Source organism: Tursiops truncatus, chromosome 1 (assembly GCF_011762595.2).
Source record: "Tursiops truncatus isolate mTurTru1 chromosome 1, mTurTru1.mat.Y, whole genome shotgun sequence".
NCBI lineage: Eukaryota > Metazoa > Chordata > Mammalia > Artiodactyla > Delphinidae > Tursiops > Tursiops truncatus.
Window position 1 is genome coordinate 19,533,955 of NC_047034.1, and position 24,866 is coordinate 19,558,820.

Here is a 24,866-nt window from a genome sequence, read left to right on the forward strand (position 1 = left end):
ACTTTACTAGCCCCTTGTCATAAGGAATGCCCGGACGATAAAATCTTAGGCATTTACCGAAGGCCACTGGTGGCCTGATCATGGAGGGTTACTTTTTGAGGAAAATCAGCTTTCAGGCAGTGCAGAAAGTTATGTCACCAGTGTTCCAGAGTGTCTGCATTATCTGAGATGGTTATTCAAAGCTTCAGAAGATCAATACCAACCATAGATGATGGAATTTGGGATGTTAAGCCGAGAGAATAAAAGAGTTAGAGGGAACTGATGAAGTTCCTTCATTTCTACACTTATTCACGTATCTTCTAGCCCTTTATTTCCTTCTTTTATTCATTCATCGGAGGAAGTTGAACATTGGCATTGAAGAGAAACAGCTTTGTGTGACACAGACTGGGCTTCCAATCCTGTTTCCCCACTATTCTGCCATGGCCCTGACCGACTTTGCAAAGCCTCCATTTACCAAAAAAAACCAACAAAAATAGTGAAGGATAATAATGCCTACCTTTTGGGGAGGTTATGAGGACTGGATGAGAAGCTATACATAAGGGATTGGAGACTGTATTGGGGGTGTACTAAATATTCAGTAATGTATAGTAAATATTACTACAGAGTGCCTCCTCTTATCTAGAAGTGGGCTCTTTCCAGTTATTTCTTAGTTGGTTTATCAGGCATTGCATGTGTCATCCCTCTGAAAGAGTTCACAAGAGGTAGATATGAGACATGAGAACTTTTAAATTACAGTAAAGTCATGTAATGCAGACTGTGCTGTGTATGCAACACACTGTAGGAGCACAGCGGTAGAAAAGACCAATACATGTGAGCAAGGGATGGGGAGAAGAAAAGGAGGACTTGGAAGATGGGTCTAGAAGGCTGTGAAGGACTCGACCTTGTGGAAGAGAAAATAACTGCACGTGTCCCTAAAGATCTGTGATTATAGATTGTATGTCTACACTCATTTGCATGGATTTATGTGTTTTGGGGCAAGGCTCTCATTTTTGCTTTTCATCTGTACTTTTCCTTCTTGATATTGGATGATAAGTTGAGACAATAAAGTATCTTCTCTAAATAAAGTTAGTAATCTTTGCTGAACTTTTCTTTTTCTCTTTAATGTGAAGAATACCTGATAGGTCTTTTGTGAATATTCAATAAAATTTTACAGACACACACACACATACATAAAAATATATATCTATATATACATATAAATACATATAAATATCTAACAGTTCCTCGAACCAATAGCTGCTCAACAAATTTTACTTTTAATTCTCATCTCTTCTATTTAGCTCTTTCTCCTTTGCCTCTACAGTGTAGAGGCAGTTGGATATAAAAAAAAAATGATTGGATTTAATGGTCTGGAACTTGAGGGCAACTTGATTTCTAAATTGCTGCATCTCCCACAGATCCTAACATATACAGGGGCTCCATGAATGATTGGAGAGGGAAGAGATGGGGAAGGAGAAGGAGGGAGAGAGAGAGAAGGAAGCAAGACTGGTCCACATATTACTTTATGAACCCTGTGCTCTGAAAGGGTTATCTCCTTCTCCCCAAGGGAAAGTACAAAATAGCTTAGTGTTGTGGAATTAAATGATTTTTTTCTTCTTACGTGCACTTTTCTGACTAGTTTTTTTTTTTTATGTACGTTATCTTATTTAATCCTCACAACATGCACAAAGTCCCAGAGATTGAAATCCCAATCTGATTCCAGAGTCTTCTCTTTCCATGGCATCATCCTGACCACAAGATATTATATTTCTCTAACTAGAAAACAGAACTATCAGAGAAAGATCTGGTTTCTTGTCTAAGATCTGTCCATTGCTAACTGTGTTATCTTGGGGTGCTCACAAATGGTTACTTGCCGGTCCTCACTTTCCTCTTTTGTATAATGAAAATAATGCCTGCTACTGCTAACTTCTGCAAGATTGCTGTGAGGGTCTCATGGTGTGAGTGTGTAAAGGAAAATATCTTTTGTTTTGTAAAGCTGTAAACATGTAAAAACCTATTAATGGCACATTCATACTAAGGTGTATAAAACTGACATCAGATCCTACACTGAGTAGGGACAGAAAGGGCAGAACAAGGAGAATTGAGTAGAGTAAAATATTCAGACATAGAGGTAAAAGGGCCTAAGAACATGCTGGGGGCATTTGAAGATCTTATTTCAGCTACTTCATAGCTTTTCTGAACCAATCCTGCCCAGACCCAGTGTGATATTCTTTACTTTTCTGCATCCTGTCCCTATGTTTACCCAAGATTCCAGAATTCATAGACTGACTCCTCACCCCTAAACACACACATCCATCCCTGGGGAGAAGATCCTTCCCTCTCCAAATATGTACAAAACCACCAGCCCCAAAGCCGGCTGTGGGCTGGCTGAGATCAGGGCTATTCTGGGGCAGCCAGTTTGCACGCTGATAGGGGAGGATTAATGAGACAGTCTGCTCATCCATTGCAATTAGAAACAACACTGGAACTATTCTGGGGCTATTTCTATGCAGGGAACTTGAACTGCTCATCAGTCCTCCTCACTCAGAGACCTGTGGGTAATTAGGGCCGTGTTAAATATAGGTGAATCAGCCCGGAGCAGCCCCATCTGTGCCGGTGCCTTTGGCGCTGAGGATACACTGTGCCCTCAGCTAGCACTCCAAGAGCAGCAAAAGAGGGATTTAGCTGCAACCTGGAGGATTTTGGTGTTGCTTAACTAAAACTAAAAATGCCCTGGCCTTTTAGCTGTACATGGGCTGTCAGAAACAATTCAGGAGTGAAAAACCATGTCAGCCCCAGTAAAGCATACTGACATTTATGGGCCCTGAGTAGCCAAGCCACAGGTTTGCCACCAGCCCATTAAAAGGAACAGTTCAGCCTAGAACTGACGGCATGGAAGGAGTGTAGCATAAACCAATAAAACTTATATCTGAACATGAACAGCTTGACAAACAACCAGGGTGAGCAAAGATGCCATCCATATAATTGCAACAGTCTCTGATGCCACACAGTTGTGTGGACACTGGGTCGTTAAGAAGCACTTTTCTGTCCTTGTGCAAAGGTACTCAAGTAAGGAGCTAATAGCACTCTGGATTTGAAGACACTTAGCAGGCATTAAATTATTTTCCCATGATATTGCTAAGAGGCTGAGAAAGAACAGGTATTATTATCTCCATTTCAAAGATTTTATTCTCTCTATTTTCTAAAAATTGAAGTGTGGAGAGTAAAATCAGACCCATAAGCAGGGCCCACAACAGGTCCCAGAAACAGCCATCTTGAACTCCTGGGGCCACTCCTCACGTGGTATGGTAATTACCTCTTTGTGAAATGTGTCTCTTGAGACCTGTTACCCAGAGTGTGGTCCCTGAATCAGCAGCTTTGCAACTCCAGAAGTGTGGTAGAAATGCAGGATCTCAGGCTTCATCCCTCATCTAGTGAATCAGAACCTGCTTCTTAACTTGGTACCCAGGACATCCGTACCGGCATTAAAGCTTGAGCAATGCTCTCCAGGAGGCTCATTGCCTTATACCTGGGAGGGGAGTGAATAAAAGCAGCCTTCCAGGTAAGTTTAGCCAGTTTGAGGAGGCTGTGAGCAATGCCTAGCTGTTCGTTTGTTTGGATTTCCTAATGCCTGACAATCTGAAAATTTTACAACTTCTCAGGCTCCCAGGATGGTACCTGGGTAAACTCAGCTCATCTGAGATCCAGTCTAGAAGCCCTTGATTGTCTGAAACCTGATCTCTGGGCATTGTCCTGAGATGTGAGCATATGAGGGCCCTTTGTTGAGTCTCTGGGAAAAGTCCTGTCCATCCACCAAGCCAGATAAGGGATGAGAATTCAATAGTTCTAGATTGGGAAGGTCACTCTCCTAATTGATTTAGGATATTCAATTGTGTTTGTGGCTACTGGATATTGTAGGGACTCCTTCCCCACTTATCTACAAGCTCAGTGACTGACTGACTGGAGAGGTCCTTGGTGTGTATCTGCACCTACACACCTGTCTCCACTGGACCCACTTCTCCATGCCAGGTCGCCTGACTTTGCACAGCTTCTATGTGATAGCAGGCAGAACTCTATCGTAGGTACATCCACTGGAGTCAATTTTTGGTGGAAGCTGACCTCAGCAGAGGTCAACTGCCTCAGATAGGAAAAGAAATTGCTGACTTTCCAGGTACTCTGGGGGGCTTTCTGGCCATGAAGGTCACTCTCTGAACTTGAAGGCACTAAGAATCCGGGAAGCAGGCCCTCAGGCCACTGCAGCTCAGCTAGTGAGTCTGGTCCAGTCTCTCCACATCTGCTAAACCATATGGACTATCTTTTTTGAGTTCTTTAGATTTTTCTCCACTCATGGGCTTCAGGCAATCAAAACACACCCACATGACACCCTCCTTTAGCTGCAAAGTACCAAGGGGTGACAGACCCAGGACCACCCTGGAACGCTATTCAATAGGCAATTTTGCAATCATTTAGTCCCATCTGAAGTTGCTGGTGTGGGTGGCAAAGAGGTACTCACATAGTGACATCTCTGAGAACTCTAGGGCTACCTGAATTACCAAGGATGGTTATAATAAGGTAAGAGGCTACATTTCTGCAAACATTAATGATGGACATACCTGCCATCTTTTCACCTCACATGATTACTCAAGTCCTGCGGTAGTCAAGAGCTTCTAATAGCCCCACAACGAGTATTACATCGTGGATTACACCACCAGCTATCACATGACACACGGAAGGGAGTAGTAGCAGAAGTGTCAACATTGGTTCGACCTCCTTAATTCCTGAGTAACTGTCTTCTTGCCCAAGGAAGCAGCATAGGTGCCAATTGCCAGCCTGCCTTCTTTATAGATGTTCCTTTAACAGAGTTAAGAGCCCAGGCCAGACTTCGTTTTAGGTACGGCTGATATAGCAATAGATAGGCAGATGTATCAATCGTTCCTGTCTCATGGAGCCTACAGCTTGGTAAGGGAGGCAGGTCTTAAATAAACAATCAGAGAAATAACTGCATAATAAAAATTATGATAAAGAAAATGTATCAGATGCTACATACCATACAGTGGTGGACTTAAAAAGAAATAGTCCTGATATGTGGCATTTGCCAATTTCCAGGGAGTAAACACTTCCACTGTGATTTTAAGCTACTAGCCAAGCTTACAAAATTCCAGAATGTTTAACAAACAGATCCCATTAGCCAGTGTGAGCCAACACCAGCACATAGAACACAATAGAGGGACTGAACCGAATTATGGGGGTCAGAGCTTTCCTTATTAAATGAAATTTAAGATGAGACCTACAAGATCAGCAGTAGGCAGCCAGTGAAAGAAGGGGGCAAAATACTTTACAGACAGAAGGAATAGCTTGTGCAAAGGCCCTGAGGTGAGAAGGAACATGGCATTTGAAGTAACAAGAGAAGGTACGTGTGGTGGAGATAAGTGTGCCCCCATACCGGATGAGACAAGTACAATTATTATTATCCCCATTTTAGGTGTAAGGAGACAGAGCTGCAGATGGGATAAGTAACCAGTCACTTGTTCAAGGTCATATAACTGCAAAGCAGTAGGGTACGAGCTGAATCTAGGCAATTTTTCTCTAGAGTCCGCCATGGTATCACTACTTTCTGCTGCTTTTCAGCTGAGGCTGGAGGTGTGGGCAAGGTACAAAGTATGCAGAAGCTAGTGAAATCTGGGGGTTACTTCTAAGAGCAATATAAAATACTTGTCCTCAAGTCATCTCTCTAGGCTGACAGTTCTTAATTCATTGTGTTAAAAGACCATTTACAGTCTTTGTAGTGGGCCAAAGCTGAAAGACAAGAAACCATGTAGGCTGTCATTTCCTCTCCTGCTTACCTCTTGCCCGCTCTCTGTCTTAGAAATTTTTTTGAATCTAATTTTTTCTATATGCCAAGAAACTTTCTAGGTTCTCTTACTATTCCAGGAACAAAATATTTTATCTTTTACTGGTGTCTTGGAGCCATGTCCTTTAAAATACCTCAACCAAGAATGTTGGGCTAAGGGTAGGGAGATGTTGGATTTTGCTTTTCCATTATATAAAAATGTGTTAGCACCTATATTTAATGCTCTCCTCAAAGATACATACCCTTGGACTTCCTTTGTCAAAAATAAACCTTAAAAATGTCCATGTGCGTGTCAATAATTCTATTTCAGTAAGTCTAGTTTGTATGAATTGAATTATACTTCAGAGTAAAATTCCAACATAATTATATTTTGTTCTACCTTCTTCAGTAAATGCTTTTGAATTCAAAAAAGTTATTCATAAAAGTGTTGCGAGACCTTTGTAAAGAAAGTGTCATTTAAATTCAGAGCAGTACAATTATAATAATTATTATTTTGTTGCTATTCTATCAGTGATCCTGACATTGCGCCTCCTACCACTTTCAACCAAAATTTTTCTCCCTGCCATCCCAAACAAGACAGCTTTAAGTTAGCTAAAGAGAGAAAAGTAGATCTTTGGAGTACTCTGCCATGACAGCCTTATGAGGTAGAGAATAGCTTTTTGATACCATCTCATTTAAACACAATGGCTCACACCAGATCATAAAAGCTATTTTTTTTAATATTCTGGAATTTTGTGAGACAACAGCTGTTTTAGATGGGAAATACCAATGGAATAAAAATGTTCTGATCAGTCAACAATAAAATACCGAGTTCTTACTAAAAGGAAAACAAAAAATTATATGCTTGCTATAGGGCAAACCAAATGCCTCTTTGCCCTGGAGAAACATAGTCTGAACAGACTAGATGGGAGGCTTTGGGTTCCCTTAAGTGTATATCTTGATAATCACTTCCTATACATTGGGCCACTCAAGATATAAATGAAGCAAATGTTTATTTAATGAAAAAATAAAAAGATACATGGTAAGGCAGAGTTCTTCCTAGCTTGGGAAGAACACTTTCATGAGACTCCAGCCACTCATGTCCAGATTAGGAAAAAGGAAATGTCTCTGATGACCATTTTGGAACTGACAGATATAAGGGGCAAGAGCTAAAAAGATAAACACTTGTGTTCTATTCTTTTGGCCTTTGCCTCTACATCTCTAGATTTTTCTCTTGATTTGGTAGAACATAAGCCATGCAAATTATTGCTCAGCAGATCCCCCATGATTTAGTGGATCTGAAAAAATTGAAATCATTCTCTCACAAAAACAGAAGATGCTGGAGAGGGTATGGAGAAAAGGGAATCCTCTTGCACTGTTGGTAGGAATGTAAATTGATACAGCCACTATGGAGAACAGTGTGGAGGTTCCTTAAAAAATTAAAAATAGAATTACCATATGATCCAGCAATCCCACTACTGGGCATATACCCTGAGAAAACCATAATTGAAAAAGAGTCATGTACCACAATGTTCATTGCAGCTCTATTTACAACAGCCAGGACATGGAAACAAGCTAAGTGTCCATCAACAGATGAATGGATAAAGAAGATGTGGCACATATATACAATGGAATATTACTCAGCCATAAAAAGGAACAAAACTGAGTTATTTGTAGTGAGGTGGAGGGACCTAGAGACTGTCATACAGAGTGAAGTAAGTCAGAAAAAGGAAAACAAATACCGTATACTAACACATAGATATGGAACCTAAAAAAAAAAAGAAAGAAAAAGAGAAAATGGTCAGAAGAACCTAGGGGCAAGATGGGAATAAAGATGCAGACCTAGTAGAGAATGGACTTGAGGATACGGGGAGGGGGAAGGGTAAGCTGGGACAAAGTGAGAGAGTGGCATGGACATACATACACTACCAAATGTAAAATAGGTAGCTAGTGGGAAGCAGCTACAAAGCACAGGAAGATCAGCTCGGTGCTTTGTGACCACCTAGAGGGGTGGGATAGGGAGGGTTGGAGGGAGGGAGATGCAAGAGGGAAGAGATATGGGGACATATGTATATGTATAACTGATTCACTTTGTTATAAAGCAGAAACTGACACACCATTGTAAAGCAATTATACTCACAGTACTTATGACTCCTAGAACTAAGTATTTTTAATGCATTTTTTAACTGAAGTATAGCTGCTCTACAATATTATACAAGTTACAGGTGTACAATATAGTTATTCACAAATTTAAAGGTTATACTCCATTTATAGTTATTATAAAATATTGTCTATACTCCTTGTGTTGTACAGTATATCCTTGCAGCTTATTTTACATATATAGTTTGTACCTCTTAATCCCCTACCCCTATTTTGCCCCTCCCCCTTCCGTCTCCCCACTGATAACCAGTAGTTTGTTCTCCATATCCGTGAGATTACATCTTTATTCATTCATCTGTTGATGAACACTTAGGTTGCCTCCACATCTTGTAAATTGTAAATAATGCTGCTATGAACATTGGGGTGTGTGTATCTTTTTTGAATTAGTATTTTTGTTTTTTTCAGATATATATCCAGGAGTGGAAATGCTGGGTCACATGGTGGTTCTATCGCTCGTTTTTCAAGAAAGCTCCATGCTGTTTTCCACAGTGGCTGCACCAATTTATATTCCCACCAACAGCATACAAATGTTCCCTTTTCTCCACATCCTCGCCAACATGTATTATTTGTGGTCGTTTTGATGAAAGCCATTCTAACAGGTGTGAAAATATATCTCATTGTAGTTTTGATGTGCATTTCTCTGATGATTAGTGATGTTGAGCATATTTTCATGTGCCTGTTAGACATCTGCATGTCCTTTTTGGAAAAATGTCTATTCAGGTCTTCTGTGCATTTTTAAATTGAGTTGCTGGGTTTTATATTTTTGATGTTGAGCTGTTTATATATTTTGGGTGTTAACCCCTTATTTTCTCCCATTCAGTAGGTTGTCTTTTTGTTTTGTTGATGGTTTCCTTTGCTGTGCAAAGGCTTTTAAGTTTAATTAGGTTCCATTTGTTTATTTTTGCTTTTATTTCCTTTGCTTTAGGAGACAGATCCAAAAAAATATTGCTACAATTTATGTCAAAGAGTGTTCTGCCTATGTTTTTTTAAGGAGTTTTATGGTTTCCAGTCTTACATTTAGGTCTTAATCCATTTTGAGCTTATTTTTGTATATGGTGTTAGAGAATGCTATAATTTCATTCTTTTACATGTAGCTGTCCAGTTTTCCCAGCATGACTTATTGAAGACACTCTCTTTTCTCCATTGTATATTCTTGCCTCTTTTGTCATAGATTAATTGACCATACGTGTATGGGTTTATTTCTGGGCTCTCTATTCTGTTCCATTAATCTATGTGTCTGTTTTTGTGCCAGTACCGTACTATTTTGAGTACTGTAATTTTGTAGTATAGTCTAAAGTCAGGGAGCCTGATTCCTCCTGCTCTGTTCTTCTCTCTCAAGATTGTTTTGGCTATTTGGGGTATTTTGTGTTTCCATACAAATTTTTAAATTATTTGTTTTAGTTCTTTGAAAACTGCCATTGGTATTTTGATAAAGATTGTATTGAATCTGTAGATTGCCTTGGGTAGTGTGGTAATTTTAACAATATTAAATCTTCCAATGCAAGAACATGGTATATTTTTCCATCTACTTGTGTCATCTTCAATTTCTTTCATCAATGTCTTATAGTTTTCTGAGTATGGGTCTTTTACCTCCTTAGGTAGGTTTGTTCTTTGGTATCTGATTCTTTTTGATGTGATCACAATGGGATTGTTTCCTTAATTTCTCTTTTTGATAGTTTGTTGTTAGTGTATAAAAATGCAATAGATTTCTGAATATTGATTTTGTATCCTGAAACTTTACCGAATTCATTAATGAGCTCTAGTAGCTTTCTGGTGGTGTCTTTAGAATCTCCTATGTATAGTATCATGTTATCTGCAAACAGTGACAGTTTCACTTCTTTCTTTCCAGTTTGGATTCCTTTCATTTCTTTTTCTTGTCTCATTGCTGTGCCTAGTACCTTCAATACTATGTTGAACAAAAATGACAAGAGTGGGCATCCTTGTCTCATTCCTAAAATAAGAGGGAAAATTTTCAGCTTTTCACCATTGAGTGAAATGTTAGCTGTGGGTTAGTTATATATGGCTTTTATTATGTTGAGGTATGTTCCCTCTATGCCTACTTTCTGGAGAGTTTTTTTTATCATAAGTGGATGTTGAATTTGTCAAAATATTTTTCTGCATCTATTGAGAAGATCATATGATTTTTATTTGTTAATGTGGTGTGTCACACTGATAGATTTGTGGACATTGAACCATCATCCTTGTATCCCTCAGAGAAATCTCACTTGATCATGGTGTATGATACTTGCAATGTATTGTTGGATTTGGTTGGCTAATATTTTGTTGAGGATTTTTGTATCTATGTTCATCAGTGATATTGGCCTGTAATTTTCTTTATTTGTGATATCTTTGTCTGCTTTGATATCAGGGTGATGCTGGCCTCATAGAATGAGTTCGGGAGTGTCCTTCATCTGCAAGTTTTTGGAATAGTTTGAGAAGGATACGTGTTAACTCTTCTCTAAATGTTTAGTAGAATCTACCTGTGAAGCCATCTGATCCTGGACTTTTGTTTTGTTAAGAGTTTTTTTTGTTTGTTTGTTTTTTGTTTTTGCAGTGTGGGGGCCTCTCACTGCTGTGGCATCTCCCATTGTGGAGCACAGGCTCTGGACGCACAGGCTCAGTGGCCATGGCTCATGGGCCCAGCTGCTCCGTGGCATGTGGGATCTTCCCGGACTGGGGCACGAACCTGTGTCCCCTGCATCGGCAGGCGGACTCTCAACCACTGCACCACCAGGGAAGCCCCTTGCTAAGAGTTTTTAAATAACTGATTAAATTTAATTACTGGGAATTGGTCTGTTCATATTTTCTATTTCTTCCTGGTTCAGTCTTGGGAGATTGTACATTTCTAAGAATTTTTCCATTTCTTCTAAGTCATCCATTTTATTGGCATATAGTTTTTCATAGTAATCTCTTATGATCTTTTGTATTTCTGTGGTATCAATTGTAACTTCTCCTTTCTTATTTCTGATTTTATTGATTTGGGCCCTCTCCCTTTTTTTTCTTGATGAGTATATCTAAGTGTTTATCAATTTCATTTATCTTTTGTTTTCTTTTTTTTTTTTTTTTTTTTTTTTTTTTGCAGTACGCAGGCCTCTCACTGTCGCAGCCTCTCCTGTCGTGGAGCACAGGCTCCAGACACGCAGGCTCAGCAGCCATGGTTTACGGGCCCAGCCGCTCCATGGCATGTGGGATCTTCCCAGACCGGGGCACGAACCTGTGTCCCCTGCATCGGCAGGTGGACACTCAACCACTGCGCCACCAGGGAAGCCCTATCTTTCGTTTTCTTTTTGGTCGCGTGGCTTGTGGGATTTTAGTTCCCTGACCAGGGATCAAACCCCAGCCCTCAGCAGTGAGAGCACAGAGTCCTAACCACTGGACCATCAGAGAATTCCCTTGTTTATCTTTTCAAAGAATTAGCTTTTAGTTTCATTGATATTTTCTATTGCTTTTTTTTAGTCTCTATTTTATTTATGTCTGTTCAGATCTTTATCATTTCTTTCCTTTTACTAACTTACTGTTTTGTTTGTTCTTCTTTCTCTAGTTCCTTTAGATGTAAGGTTAGGTTGTTTATTTGATATTTTTCTTGTTTCCTGAGTTATGTTTGTATCACTATAAACGTCCCTCTTAGAACTGATTTTGCTGTGTCCCATAGGTTTTGGATCATCATCCTCTTTGATTTCTTCAGTGATCCACTGTTTTTTTTATTAGCATATTATTTAGCCTCCACTTGTTTGGGTTTTTTTGCAGGGTTTTTTTTTTTTTTTTTGTTTTTTTTTTTTTTTTGAGTTGATTTCTAGTCTCATGGCATTGTGGTCTGAAAATATGCTCGATATGATTTCACTTTTCTCAAATTTACTGATGCTTATTTTGTGACCTAGCATGTGATCTATTCTGGAGAATAGTCCATGTGCTCTTGAAAAGAGTGTGTATTCTGCTGCTTTTGGATGGAATGCTCTCTCTATATATCAGTTAGGTTTATCTGGTCTAATGTGTTATTTAAAGCCATTCTCTTATTTATCTTCTGTCTGGTTGATCTGCCCATTGATGTAAGTGTGTTGTTTAAGTACCCTACTATTAATGTGTTACTGTTGATTTCTACCTTTATGTCTATTAATATTTGCTTTATGTATTTAGGTGTTCCTATGTTGGGTGCATATATATTTAAAATTGTTATATCTTCTTCTTGGATTGATCCCTTGATCCTTATGTAGTGTCCTCTTTGTCTCTTGTAATTGTCTTTATTTTAAAGTCTATTTTGTCTTATATAAGTATTGCTACCTCAGCTTTCCTTTGATTTCCATTTGCATGGAATAAGTTTTTCCATCCCCTCACTTTAGATCTAAAGTGAGTTTCTTGTAGGTAGCATATATGCAGGTCTTATTTTTGTACATTAAGCCAATCTATGGCTTTTGATTGGAGAATTTAGTCTATTTACATTTAAGGTGATTATTGATATGTATGTTCTTATTGCCAGTTTGTTAATTGTTTTAGGGTTGCTTTTGTACGTTTTTTTTTTTCTTTCTTCTTCTTTTGTTCTCTTCTCCTGTGATTTGATGACTGTCTTTAGTGCTATGTTTGGATTCCTTTTGCTTTTTTGTTTGTATATTTATTATAGATTTTGCATTTATGGTTACCATGAGGTTTGTATATAGCAATCCATATATATATATATGATTGTTTTAAGTTGCTGGTCTCTTAATTTCAAGTGCATCTTAACAACCCTCCATTTGTACTCTCCTCCCCTCAAGATTACTGGTTTTGACAACATATCTTACATCTAATTGTTTTGTGTATCCCTTAACTGCTTATTGTGAATACAGACTACTTTTATCTTTTAACCTTTCTACTATCTTTGTGTGTGGATGATTTCCTACGTTTACTGTATGTTTGCCTTTACTGGTGAGCTTTTTCATTTTGTAATTTTCATTTTTTTACTTGTGGCCTTTCTTTTTCACTTAGAGAAGTCCCTTTAACATTTCTTGTAAAGCTGGTTTGGTGGTGCTGAACTCTTGTAGCTTTTGTTTGTCTGCAAAGCTTTTGATCTCTCCATCAAATCTAGATGAGAGCCTCGCTGGGTAGAGTATTCTTGGTTGTAAGTTTTTCCTTTTCTTCACTTCAAATGTATCATGCCACTACCTTCTGGTCTGCAGCTGAAAAATCAGCTGATAGTCATATGGGAGTTCTCTTGTGTTTTATTTGTTGCTTTTCCCTTGTTGCTAATATTCTTTACCTTTAATTTTTGTCATTTTAATTTCAATGTGTCTTGGTGTGTTCTTTTTTGGGTTAATTCTGTATGGGACTCTCTGTACGTTCTGGACTTGGATGTCTGTTTCTTTTCCCAGGTTAGGGAAGTTTTCAGCTATTATGCCTTCAAATATGTTCTCTATCCCTTTCTCTCTCTCTTCTCCTTCTGGGAACACTATAGTGTGAATGTTAGTGTGCTTGATGTTGTCCCAAAGGTCTCTTAAACTGTCCTCATTTCTTTTCATTTTTGCATTTTCTGTTCAGCGTCACTGATTCCCAGTACTCTTTCTTCTAGCTTGCTGATCCATTCCTCTATATTATTTAGTCTACTGTTGATTCCTTCTAGTACATTTTTATTTCAGTTATTGTACTCTTCATCTCTTTTTGGTTGTTCTTTCTATTTTCTAATTCTCTGTTGAAAACGTCTAACTTCTTGCTCTGTGTATGCATTCTTCTCCTGAGATCTTTGATCACCTTTATAGTCACTACCCTGAACTCCTTTCACATATAGATTGCCGGTCTCCACTTCACTTAATTCTTCTCCTGGGGTTTTATTTTGCTCCTTTGTCTGGAACATGTTCCTCCTGGAGCTGGTGCCTGCCCACTGGTGGGTGGAGCTGGGTTCTGGGCCCTTTGGTAGGCAAGGCCATTACACTTAAGTATTTTTTTTTACTATACAAGAGGAATCCTTAAGAATAGAATGTAATGGGACTTCCCTGGTGATCCAGTGGTAAAGAATCCTCCTTCCAATGCAGGGAACGTGGGTTTTGATCCCTGATCAGGGAACTAAGATACCACATGCTGTGGGACAACTAAGCCCACACACCACAACTACTAAGCTCACGCACCTCAACGAGCAAGCCCACATGCCACAAACTACAGAGTTCACATGCCCTGGAGCCCATGAGCCACAACTAGAGTGAGAAAAAACCCCACAAGCCACAACTAGATAGAAGTCCACTAGAGAGAAGCCCGCGCATCACAACTAGAGAGAGAAAACCCACCAGAACTAGAGAAAAGCCTGCACACTGCAACGAAGAGCCCACACGCCGCAACTAAGACCTGACGCAGCCAGAAAAATAAAGAAAAAAATTAAAAAAAAAAAAAAAAGAATGGTATGTAGTGTTTGATGTTCTAGGACATTTCAGTTGACATTTGTCCTGAGGAGAAAACATACTTATCCCCTAAGATGAAAAGAGTTGTAACTAAAAACAAAAAGTTGACTTAAGTGCTTATTTCCTCCTTTGAACTCCAGGTTTATTCACTCAAGAAATGATTCAGAAGGAAATAATTATAATTTAAACATGCCATAAAAGTATTATATAATCAAATATGTTTGTAGAAGGCTCAGTAGCCTCATGATAAAGACTTCGACTTTATCCTGGCACCAAAGACAATTGGCTTTTAGGGAATTCTCTTCAAGGTAAAGGATAAATTGTTATTCTGACCCTTCTTACTACTGAGAAAGAGGCACAATGTCTAACAGGCCTTATTGGATTTTGGAGAAAATATATACCTCATTGGGCATATTAATCCAGTCTATTTACCAAGTAACATGAAAGGTTATTAATTTAAGTAGGGTCCTGTTATATTGTGATTTACAATAAGAAATATATATTTGATCTTTGTTTCCACTTCTGACAGAGAGCTCCTAAAACCCTTGGAATTTCCCATGGATGAGAGTGATAAAGGTGTACTTTGTTACGTTACTGAGATAACTTTTGGAAAGCACCTAAGTATGGTGGCTAGGTGCCATGGAAACCAACCATGTAACTAAATGGTTGGAACTTTCAGCCCCATCCAGGACCTCTGGGGAAGGGAAAGAGGCTGGACATTGAGTTCAATCACCAATGGCTGATGATTTAATCAATCGTGCCTACGTAATGAAACCTCTATAAAAACCCAACAGGACAGGATTTGGAGAGCTTCTGGGTTGGTGAACACATGGAGATTTGGGGAGTGTGGTGTGCTCTGAGAAGACGTTGAAACTCTGTGCCTTTTCCCCATATCTTGCTCTATGAATTTCTTCCATCTGGCTGTTCCTAATAAACTTTTATAATAAACTGTTAAACTTGTAAGTAAAATGTTTCTCAGGGTCCTGTTAGCCACTCTATCAAATTAATCAAATCCAAGGAGGAGTTGTTATTGGAACCCACAATCTATAGCTGGTCAGTCAGAAACACTGGTAATAACATGGACTTTGATTGGTGTCTGGAGTGGAGGAGGGGGGTGGTTAGTCTTGTAGGACTAAGCCCTTAACCTGTGAGATCTGGTGCTATCTCCAGGTAGATAGTGTCAGAATTGAGTTGAATCATAGGACACCCATCTAGTGTCCAATAATAGCTTAGTATGGTGGGGAAAAAAAAAAAACCCACACATTGGAATTGGGTGCAGAAACTTAGCTCCAGAACAAGAGAAGTCTCTACAATATTTCAAGGCTATCATGCAAGCTGCTCTTGCATCTAAATCCAGTACATCCCATGGTGCTAGAAGGGTCTGTATTAGGTAGGGATCCTGTATGAATCCATTCACCTGATAGGTGAATCATGGAGCAGACATTTAGGATTTTGGAACAAAAGTATGACAGCTTCTTTAGAAGAGAAGAAGAAGAGCTTTTTTTCTGAGTAACAGTTTGAAACTGGAAGTTTAGTCATAGACCATCTTGTTATAATGCAACATGAATTGTTCATGAAGAATTAAGAGTTATTGACCCTATAAGCCTCTAAGTTAGGCATGAATAATATTATTCCATTATCAGGTGGAATTGGAATATGTGAAATCAGATACAAGTAAGTTGAGTAAACAAGTGACCCAAATATCCGTGGTCTTTATTCTTGAACTCACACTTATGGCTTCATGAGACTTTCTCTGTGACCAGTGGACTGAAAGAAAAATATTTGACCTTGATTGTACAGTTTTGTGTGATATCTCAGTATCACCCTAAAATGAATGGCTACATCACTACAGCCCCACTTTGGGGTGGCCAAGGATGATAGTGGTGAAGGAGAAATTGCCCTGTGGGCAGAATTTGCAGTGGTGTACGTGGTTGTTCATTTTGTCTGAGAGATAGTCAGAGATATAGATCTACATTGCTTCATGGGCAGTAGCTAATGGTTTACATGGATAATCAGGGACTTAGAAAAAGCATGATTGGAAAATTGGTGACAGAAAAGTCTGGGAAAGAAGTCAATGGATAGAACTCCCTGAACGGGCACAGAATGTACCATGTTAATGTTCAAAAAAGCTCAACCTCAGCATAGAAGGATCTTAATAATGGTCAAGATGACACATTCTGTGAACTTCTTTCAAGTCCCTTTCTCTAGTCACACCTATCATTGACAATGGGCTCATGCACAAAATAGCCATGATGGCAGAGATGGAGTTTATGCTTGAGCTCAGCAACATGAATTTCCACTCACCATGGCTGCCCTGGCTACAGAAACTGCTGAGGATCCAACTTCAACCCACCCAAAGCAGAGACTAATACCAAGCCCCTGAAAGAGAACCATTCCTAGAGTCATCAGCCAGCTATCTGATAGCCGGTTAACTATATTGGACCTCTTCTATTGTGGAAGGGACAGTGTTCTGTTCTCACTCCACAGAAACCTACCCTTCATATGAATTTGCCTTCTCTGCTTGCAATACTTTTGCCAAAATTAGTGTCTGTGGGCTTATAGAATTCTAATGCCTAATTCACTGTGATGGTATTCCACAACGCTTTGCTTCTGACCAAGGAACTTATTTTGCAGCACATGAAGTGTGGCAACAGGATCACACTCATGGCATTTACTAGTCTTACTATGTTGTCCATCACTCTGATGCAGTAAAATAGTTCTTTTAACAATTCAGTTACTGAGCTAGATGAATGGAAAACTTTTCAGGGCTAGGGTAATGTCCCGCAAGATTCAGTAAATTCTCTAACTTGTCAACCAATATATGTTGCTGTTTCTCCCCTATCCAAAATTCACAGGTCCAGAAAGAGCTGTAAATGAAAAAACACCTCTTGCTGTTACTCCAGGTGATCTACTTGCAAATTTTGTTTTACCTACTCTGCAACTTTTGGCTCTACTGGTCTAGAAGTCTTAGTTCCCGAGGGATAGATGCTTCTGCTAGGAGATGCAGCAATGGCTCCATTAAACTGGAAGTTGATACTGTCTGCTGGCTACTTTGGTCCCCTCCTGCTAAAGAAACAACAGGCAAAGAAAGAGGTTACTGTATTGCTGGGATGACTTGTGACTATCAAGGGGAAATTGGATTACTACAGGACTATGGGAGTAGGAAGAACTATGTCTAGACTAAGGGCACCTCCTACACTCTCATGTCCTGTAACAAAAGGATCCAGTGCGGACAGGACTGCCAAAGGCTCAGATCCTTAAAAAATGAAGATTTAGTTTACCCTAGCAGGCAAGGAACCATGACCAGGTGAGAGGCTTGCTGAGGACAAAGGGTAAATGGAATGGGTAGTAAAAGAAGGAAGTTATAAACATCAGCTGAGACTACATGATCATTCGTAGAAATTAGGACAGTAAGAGTTATAAACATTTCTTACTTTGATATAAATACATTTGTTTATATATTAACCAATTCTTTCTTTCTCCTCTATCTACCATCTAATATTAAATGTGGTAAATGCAGTTGTCCGTTGTATTAGTCTCCTTGGGCTGTCATAACAAAGTCCCAAAAACTGGGTGACTTAAAACAATAGAAATTTATTCCCCTACAATCTGGAGGCTAGGAGTCCAAAATCAAGGTGTCGTCAGAGTTAGTTCTTTTGCAGGCTCTGAGAATCTGTCTCATGTCTCTCTCCTACTTTCTGGTGATATCCAGCAATCTTTGGTGCTCCTTGCCTCTTAGATGAATCACTCCAATTTCCACCTCCCTAGTTATATGCCATTGGTTCCTCTGTGTGTGTCCAAATTTCCCTCCTTATTAGAGGGATTGGTCCAATTACACCAGCAATTGTATTAGCTCCCATCTTAAGCCAATATGACCTTTTTAAAACTTGATTACATCTGCAACTATGCTATTTCCAAATAAGATCACATTTACAAGGTCTGGGGTTTAAACTTCAAAAACATCTTTTTGGCAAACACAATTCAATCTGTAATATCCTTATATCTCAGTATTTAAATTTCAGAATTTCAAAGGGAGAGTGGATCTCAAGCATAAGAGGAATGAATAAAACCCCCAAAATGGATAAAGTAACACATGAGATTACGCACTTTCATTTTGAGAGAGGATTGGTATCTTTTCAACTGTGGAAGAGACAGTTGCATCTTCTTAGGTAGAAACATCATTTTCTAATGTCTTTGTTTGGAAGTTATATGTTTGGTTAAAAGAAGTGTAAATGGATGGCAAGTTGGCAAGGGATAGACTGGGGTGGCTTTTTACAATATCAACTTAGCTGAATCAGAAACTGCATTTCCCAGAATTCCTTTTCCTATTTAATGCTAGGTTAAGGTTTGCCTTAAAAGAACTCTGCATGAGACTTGGAAGGCAGAAGTGAAGCAGTGGCCATTATACTATGAAGAGGGCAACAGGCACTATTGCCAGCAGCGCACATTTTCACCGACCTGGAATCTCACCCTGACTTAGGGCCACAGCTGTGATCACAGCTCCTGAAGCTCTCTCCAGATCTCCTCTTTGCTTCACAAGTCCTGCACCAGGTACATGGTCAGTAACATGGGAAAGGGCACTGGATCCTTCTCCAAAGTCACCTACATCATGGAAGTTGGTAAAAGGCAAATGTGCGTTCTAGGTTTTCCTCCTGATTCCAGTTTTTCCTTGTTCTCCTTTACTTCATCTTACCTTTTCTCACTGGTAGCTCTGCTGACGCACAGAGACTTCAGCCCATCATCGGACACGGAGGCAACAGACTCCCATTGACTTCTTCACTAGATCCCACAGTTGTCTAACCCCATGTGTCTTCCACCAAACACTGGCAGAAGTTGTCACACAGGAGGAAATCAGGAATGATGGAAAGAACTGGCAGTCATAGTCTACCACCTTCATAAAGTCAGAAAATCTTCTACAGATAGGTTTAATTTTGGACAATTATTTCTAACTACCTTCTTGTTGCCCATCCTTCTGGAGGCCAGAACTTGCTAGTCATTTTTGACTTCTCTTCCACCCACATCCATATATTATGATTCTCTCCAATTAGAGCATAAAACCAAACATCAACCCATATTTCCTGAGACTGGATGTTACAGGCTTGGGGAATAAAATATAAATACGTGTTGTGGCTTATTTCCAAGATCTTACTCACAAACAAGGTGACAACCACATCATCTCTATTCAGTTTGGCTTGCCAGACTTCTTATCTTCCAGAAGAACTGGTTGGAGCAATTTATTAGCATTCTATCTTAATCAACTTCTGAAGTGTAATTCAGTTTTCTTAGTTCTATACTCTGATATAGTTTTTGTTTGTTTGTTTTACTATAAACTCCCATTTTCTCCTGTTCCCCATATTTTATCACCCTTTTGGAAGGTCGTCTTTCCTCATTTACTATCAACAGGTGATTTTGGGGTTATGTACACTTCTTCTTTCCTATCTCCCCTTGTACATGTCCTCCATTTGTTAGCTTCCCTGCCTCACATCCTGCCTTACCTGTCCTCTTCCAAAAGTTGAAGACACAAGCTCTTCCATGAAATGTGGACTCTACACCTTGGTTAATATCCATTGATTGGAAATGTATTGTGTGGAAAAAAAATGTTTATAGAGGAGATGAAGCTGCTATTCTGTTTAATGTAAAGTAACAGTGCCTGTTGTATCTGTTTCTTTTTTTTTAATTAGATATGTTACAGATTCATTCTATTAAATTGTTAAGTTCATCCAGCATGCAACAACACTTGTTGGACTCTGAGAATGATATGTGCATCTGTCAGTCAGAGACTGCTTCTCAGGAAGATAACAATGAAGTTCCCAGCTCAGCCCCAAATCTCCCAGGTACCAAGTGAGGCCCAGATGCTGTAATGGAACAGGAGCAGGACCCTGGGCAGACCACTCCCTCATATCCTCAGCTCTAGCCCTTCTTTGAAGTACCTAGATAATAGTATCTAAAGCACATTTCCTGAGTTGTTTTACAGATGCTAAAACCCCCAGGGCTTCCCTGGTGGCGCAGTGGTCGAGAATCTGCCTGCCAGTGCAGGGGACACGGGTTAGAGCCCTGGTCCGGGAAGATCCCACATGCCGCAGAGCAACTAAGCCTGTGCACCACAACTACTGAGCCTACACTCTAGAGCCCGCGAGCCACAACTACTGAGCCCGTGTGCCACAACTACTGAAGCCCTCGCCCCTAGAGCCTGTGCTCCGCAGCAAGAGAAGCCACCGCAATGAGAAGCCCATGTACTACGACAGAGTGTAGCCCCCACTCTCCACAACTAGAGAAAGCCTGCGCACAGCAATGAAGACCCAACACAGCCAAAAATAAATAAATAGATTTTTAAAAAAATAAATTAAAATAAAATAAAACCCCCATCAAGTGGAAGAAATTAACTACTTGATGACCATGAGCACATAGCCCCCAGACCTACTGGCACCTAAGCACTGATAATGTTAAGCCCTGTGACACTGCCCTGTTACCTCACCATCAACCAATCAGAGAATTGTGCCCAAGCTGATCACATACCCTGGGACAAACCTCCCTCACCTTACCTTTAAAAATGCTTTGCTGAAACCCATCAGGGAGTTGGGGTGTTTTGAGCAACAGCTGCCCTGGACTCCTTGCTTGGTGCCCTGAAATAAACGCTGCACTTTCTTTCACCGCAACCCGGTGTCAATAGATTGACTTTACTGCTTGAGGGTGAGCAGATGCAAGTTTGGTTCAGTAACAAAACCTGGGGAGTCTGGTTTCTAGAGCAATGGCTTGGTTAATCCATGTAGTTTTCATGAAATGATTAACATTCCTCATGAAGAAAGAGAGGCTAAATGACTCAAAACAGATTAGCAAAAAAGACCTGAGTCTCTCAGAATTCTTGGTATGCTGGTTGGCAGGATTTCTATCTGCCCCAGCACAGTCTTGTTCTCAAAATCATAAAGTTCAAAAAACATAAATTATTTCCATGTAGCTAAAGGAGGGAAACTATATTCAATGTTCATCTTGTTTGTTAAAAAAAAATGAAAAAATAGAAAGAAAAGAAGGGGAATAAAACTTACACTATTAGAACTTTAACATTTGGATTTAGAATAAAGAATAAGAAATATGTAGTAAATCATTATGTATTTTAAATCACTAATTATATATCAACCCCTCTCCTTAAATATGTTCTAGCACCAAGAAAATTGTTAGCTTGCAGAGTAGAAAGCACCATAAGAGAAATTTACTTTTCATCCTAACACTTTGTAGTAAACCAAGATCATTCAAGACAGCTCTCAGTTAATTCCTATTAACGTCAGTCTCTACTTTTCTAATAAAAGAAAAAGTTAAATCACTTCTAATAGAAAAGCTATTTTTAAAATGTCAAAAATATTTCATTATAACACTTATCAGCACATATTCACAAGAACAGTATGTCCAAATGTAGTCACGTAGAATTGAAAATGCCAGAATTCTACTTTCTCACCTCAAGCGAATCTTAATTTGCTGTGAATCTTCCCTATGGCCAAATCCCTGGAGGCATCTATTTTAATAAAACATAGAAAACGTTTGAATCATGTTCTTCCCCTACCCCACTCTTACTCTGCTGTGGACTGGGAGCCCATGGAACACTAGCTGTGTATTAGCCAAGCGTGATGGGGAAGCTGAACTTAGGAATCTGAGCTCAGTTTGCTAGCAAAAAAGTAGGAAGTAGCAACGTGTTGCAGTGTACACTATGTGGTTAATGTTACCAAAGATGTTGAGTGAGCAAATGACAGTGGGGGAGGGAGGTGTCAATACCCCTAGCTGTCAGATTGTCATAAATACTTATCAAAGAGCCACTGGGGAGACCACAGAATTCTAACCAATCTATCTGGCAGTGACCTAATCACCAAGGCTCAAAGGCTGATATAGAACCTTCTCACGCCTTTAAGGAGGTTACCTGAAGCTTCCGCTTTGTAAGAGGAATTACTTCGGCAGAAGTGGATGGTAGGGCTGTGGCAATAGAGGAGATTATGATTAGGCAGACTGGAGCATTTTTTTACTCCCTTGCTAATTCTCTGTGCTTCACACTAAGGCCAGAGACTATTGTCTCTCCCTCATCTCTCTTTCCCTTTATAAAAATGTGTGTTTATTTCCAATTATGTTACACGTACAAGTTCCTGGAGCTATGAGATGCTTGAACCTGAACTGAGAAAAAGAGGAGGAAAAACGACACATCTCCAAATGAGTTTCATTTATATAATGAAAATAAATTTTTACACAATCAACAGAAACACACCAAGTTTTTTTTGAGAAAAATATTTTTAAATAAATTTTTGTCTTTTTTTTTTTTACATTCTGATATACATATGTAACAAGGTTTATGGCACTGTAACCAGAATCAAATCAAAAAAAAAAGTTAAACAAAGGAAAAAGGTGGGAAAGAAAAGTAATTGGTTTTGTTTAATTCCTTTCCAGCTCCAAGCTGGCAACTTTGCACTATTTGTCTATCATTCAGCTGCCAGCTCTAACTCACTTGCACACTCAAAACACCATATTATTGCACAAGAAGCCAGTGAAGGCATATGGTATAATGGTCAGTTCCTTGCTATTTCAAAAAATCTCTTAAACCCAGAGAGGGGGGAAAAAGTAATCCAGAGTACGAAACACACAAAATCAACAGTATCCTTTGTCTCTTTAAAGAATGTGAAGGGTTCTTAGACCACTTAAGCTGCCCTGATCATCTCTTTGCACCAGTGAGCACAGCAGGGCTTGGTTTGGTTGGGTTTTTTGTTTTCGTAAGGACAGCCCAGGCAGATCCTAGCTCTTCATGATTCAACATCTTTTCTACGTACTTTGGGTTCTTTTTAATTGGTTTAAAGTGTAGTATCTTCGGTCTATGAACCTGCACAGACTAGTTAATCATAAACTCTACAAATAGCTTAAAAGGAAAAGGGGAAGAAACAAATTTTGTTATATTTTTATTGTTGACTTAAAAAAATTACGTCTTTAGCCTCCCTGCTTTGTCAGTTGGCGGGAAGTAAATCTCAACGGCATCAAAAGTTAAATTCTTCTCACACTTGTTAAAAATAAAAAGTTTTAAACAAGTTTGTTTCCATTCACAAACTTTACCCCATCTAAAAAAAAAAAAAGACAGAAAAAAAGAAAAGAAAGAATCCATCCTCCTTCCTCTTCGTCTCCTAATGGAGAACAGTCATCCTTTCCAGCCAGACTATTGTCACACAACCGTCTCCACACCCATCAGCTTTGGTGTAAGGATTCGTGGTGTCACACCGTTGTTTAGGTCTTCCTCAAACTCCAGCAACTGCCCCATGAAGTTAAGGTTTGGGGAAATAATTGGTCGTTTGCCTTTGACAAATTTATAAGCATCAGTCATGGTCATCCGCGTGTGCTTCATCAAGTAAGCGATGACAATGGTGGCAGAGCGGGACACCCCAGCCTGGCAGTGGATGAGCAGCCCCTTCCCACACTGGTGAGCTTCCTCTGGAACAAGGGAGAAAGGCAAGAGGTGCAGGGAAGGAGAAAGAGAGATGGAGGGAGAGAGGTTAACGTTTCTCTAGACTTGACAATGCCATATTCTGTAGAGAGAGAAGACATCAAAATGGCTTTGAAACTAAGTATAGTTTACTAGTTAATCGTGTATGTTTATGTCACAACCTCCAGAACTGGCTAAAAGTAATATTAGTATGAATAAGAAGCTACATTTCTACGTTTAAAGAGAAGGCTAGGTAAAGGAGTCATTCACAATAATAGCTGACTTCACAGGTGACGGTGGCCAACTGAGGATGGAGCCACAACACAATTAGCCTAAATGTCAAACAAGCTACTGGTTAAGTAGACCCCTCTGATTCAGGATGTTAATTTCTATCGCCATGTTGTGTCACTTGTCAAAACTAGTGTTATTAACAATGTCTCTCCTACCTGTGATAGAGAAAAGGCATTTCTTGTTTTATACTATAGAAATGCTCTGTGCAGAAACTGGTACTAAATGGATAAGAGTTTCAGTCTTAGGAAACTCTGAAGAGGGTTAAAGGAACAAAGCTCAACTAGAAAGTTGCTACATTCAGCTTCTCACTAGTAAACCCTATTGTTGCAAAGTTAAAGACTTGCAGTTCTCAGGCATAGGGTGTCACCTACATCTGAACTGTCCAACCCCCTCTGCATCTACACATGCCTTTCCAACATGGCAATGATGCAGAAGATGAAGGAATTAACAGCAATGGCTCAGAATCCAGAGCAATTGAAAAAGGCAATACTTTAAAGGTTTTCAGGTATATTAAAAGCCCAGGAGAATAGCTCTTGGGCACTGCCTGAATGGATTCTTAATGACACTTCTAAACTAAAAGGCATCCCAAAGAAAGCATCCCTGGAAAATATACCAATTAGATGAAGAGTAGGAAAGGAGATGGTAAGGAGAGTCCCGTTCTAACAAAAACTACTTCTACTGGCTACCCACTAGTAGATTAAGAAAAGAAACATTGTGCAAATTTTCATCTTAAAAACCCAGCAATTTAGCTTGCTTCCTATGGATAACTGTATTTTAGGAAAGTATCTCCTGTTTTCAATGTCTC

At 39.4% G+C, this 24,866-nt stretch overlaps 1 protein-coding gene across 3 annotated transcripts in view; it reads right to left on the reverse strand.

Annotated features, from left to right (window-relative positions):
• Window positions 1-24,866, reverse strand: part of DUSP10 (dual specificity phosphatase 10) — an 81,762-nt gene that overhangs the window by 18,624 nt on the left and 38,272 nt on the right. For 2 of the 3 annotated variants that reach the window (XM_073800540.1, XM_004316294.4), the window contains exon 4: window positions 22,767-23,778. The exons of the other annotated variant lie outside the window; for it this stretch is intronic. In XM_073800540.1, coding sequence (XP_073656641.1) covers window positions 23,513-23,778 — 266 coding nt within the window. In that variant the 3' untranslated portion in view covers window positions 22,767-23,512. Of the gene's footprint in view, window positions 1-22,766; window positions 23,779-24,866 lie in introns of those variants that run through there. 3 annotated transcript variants of the gene reach the window in all.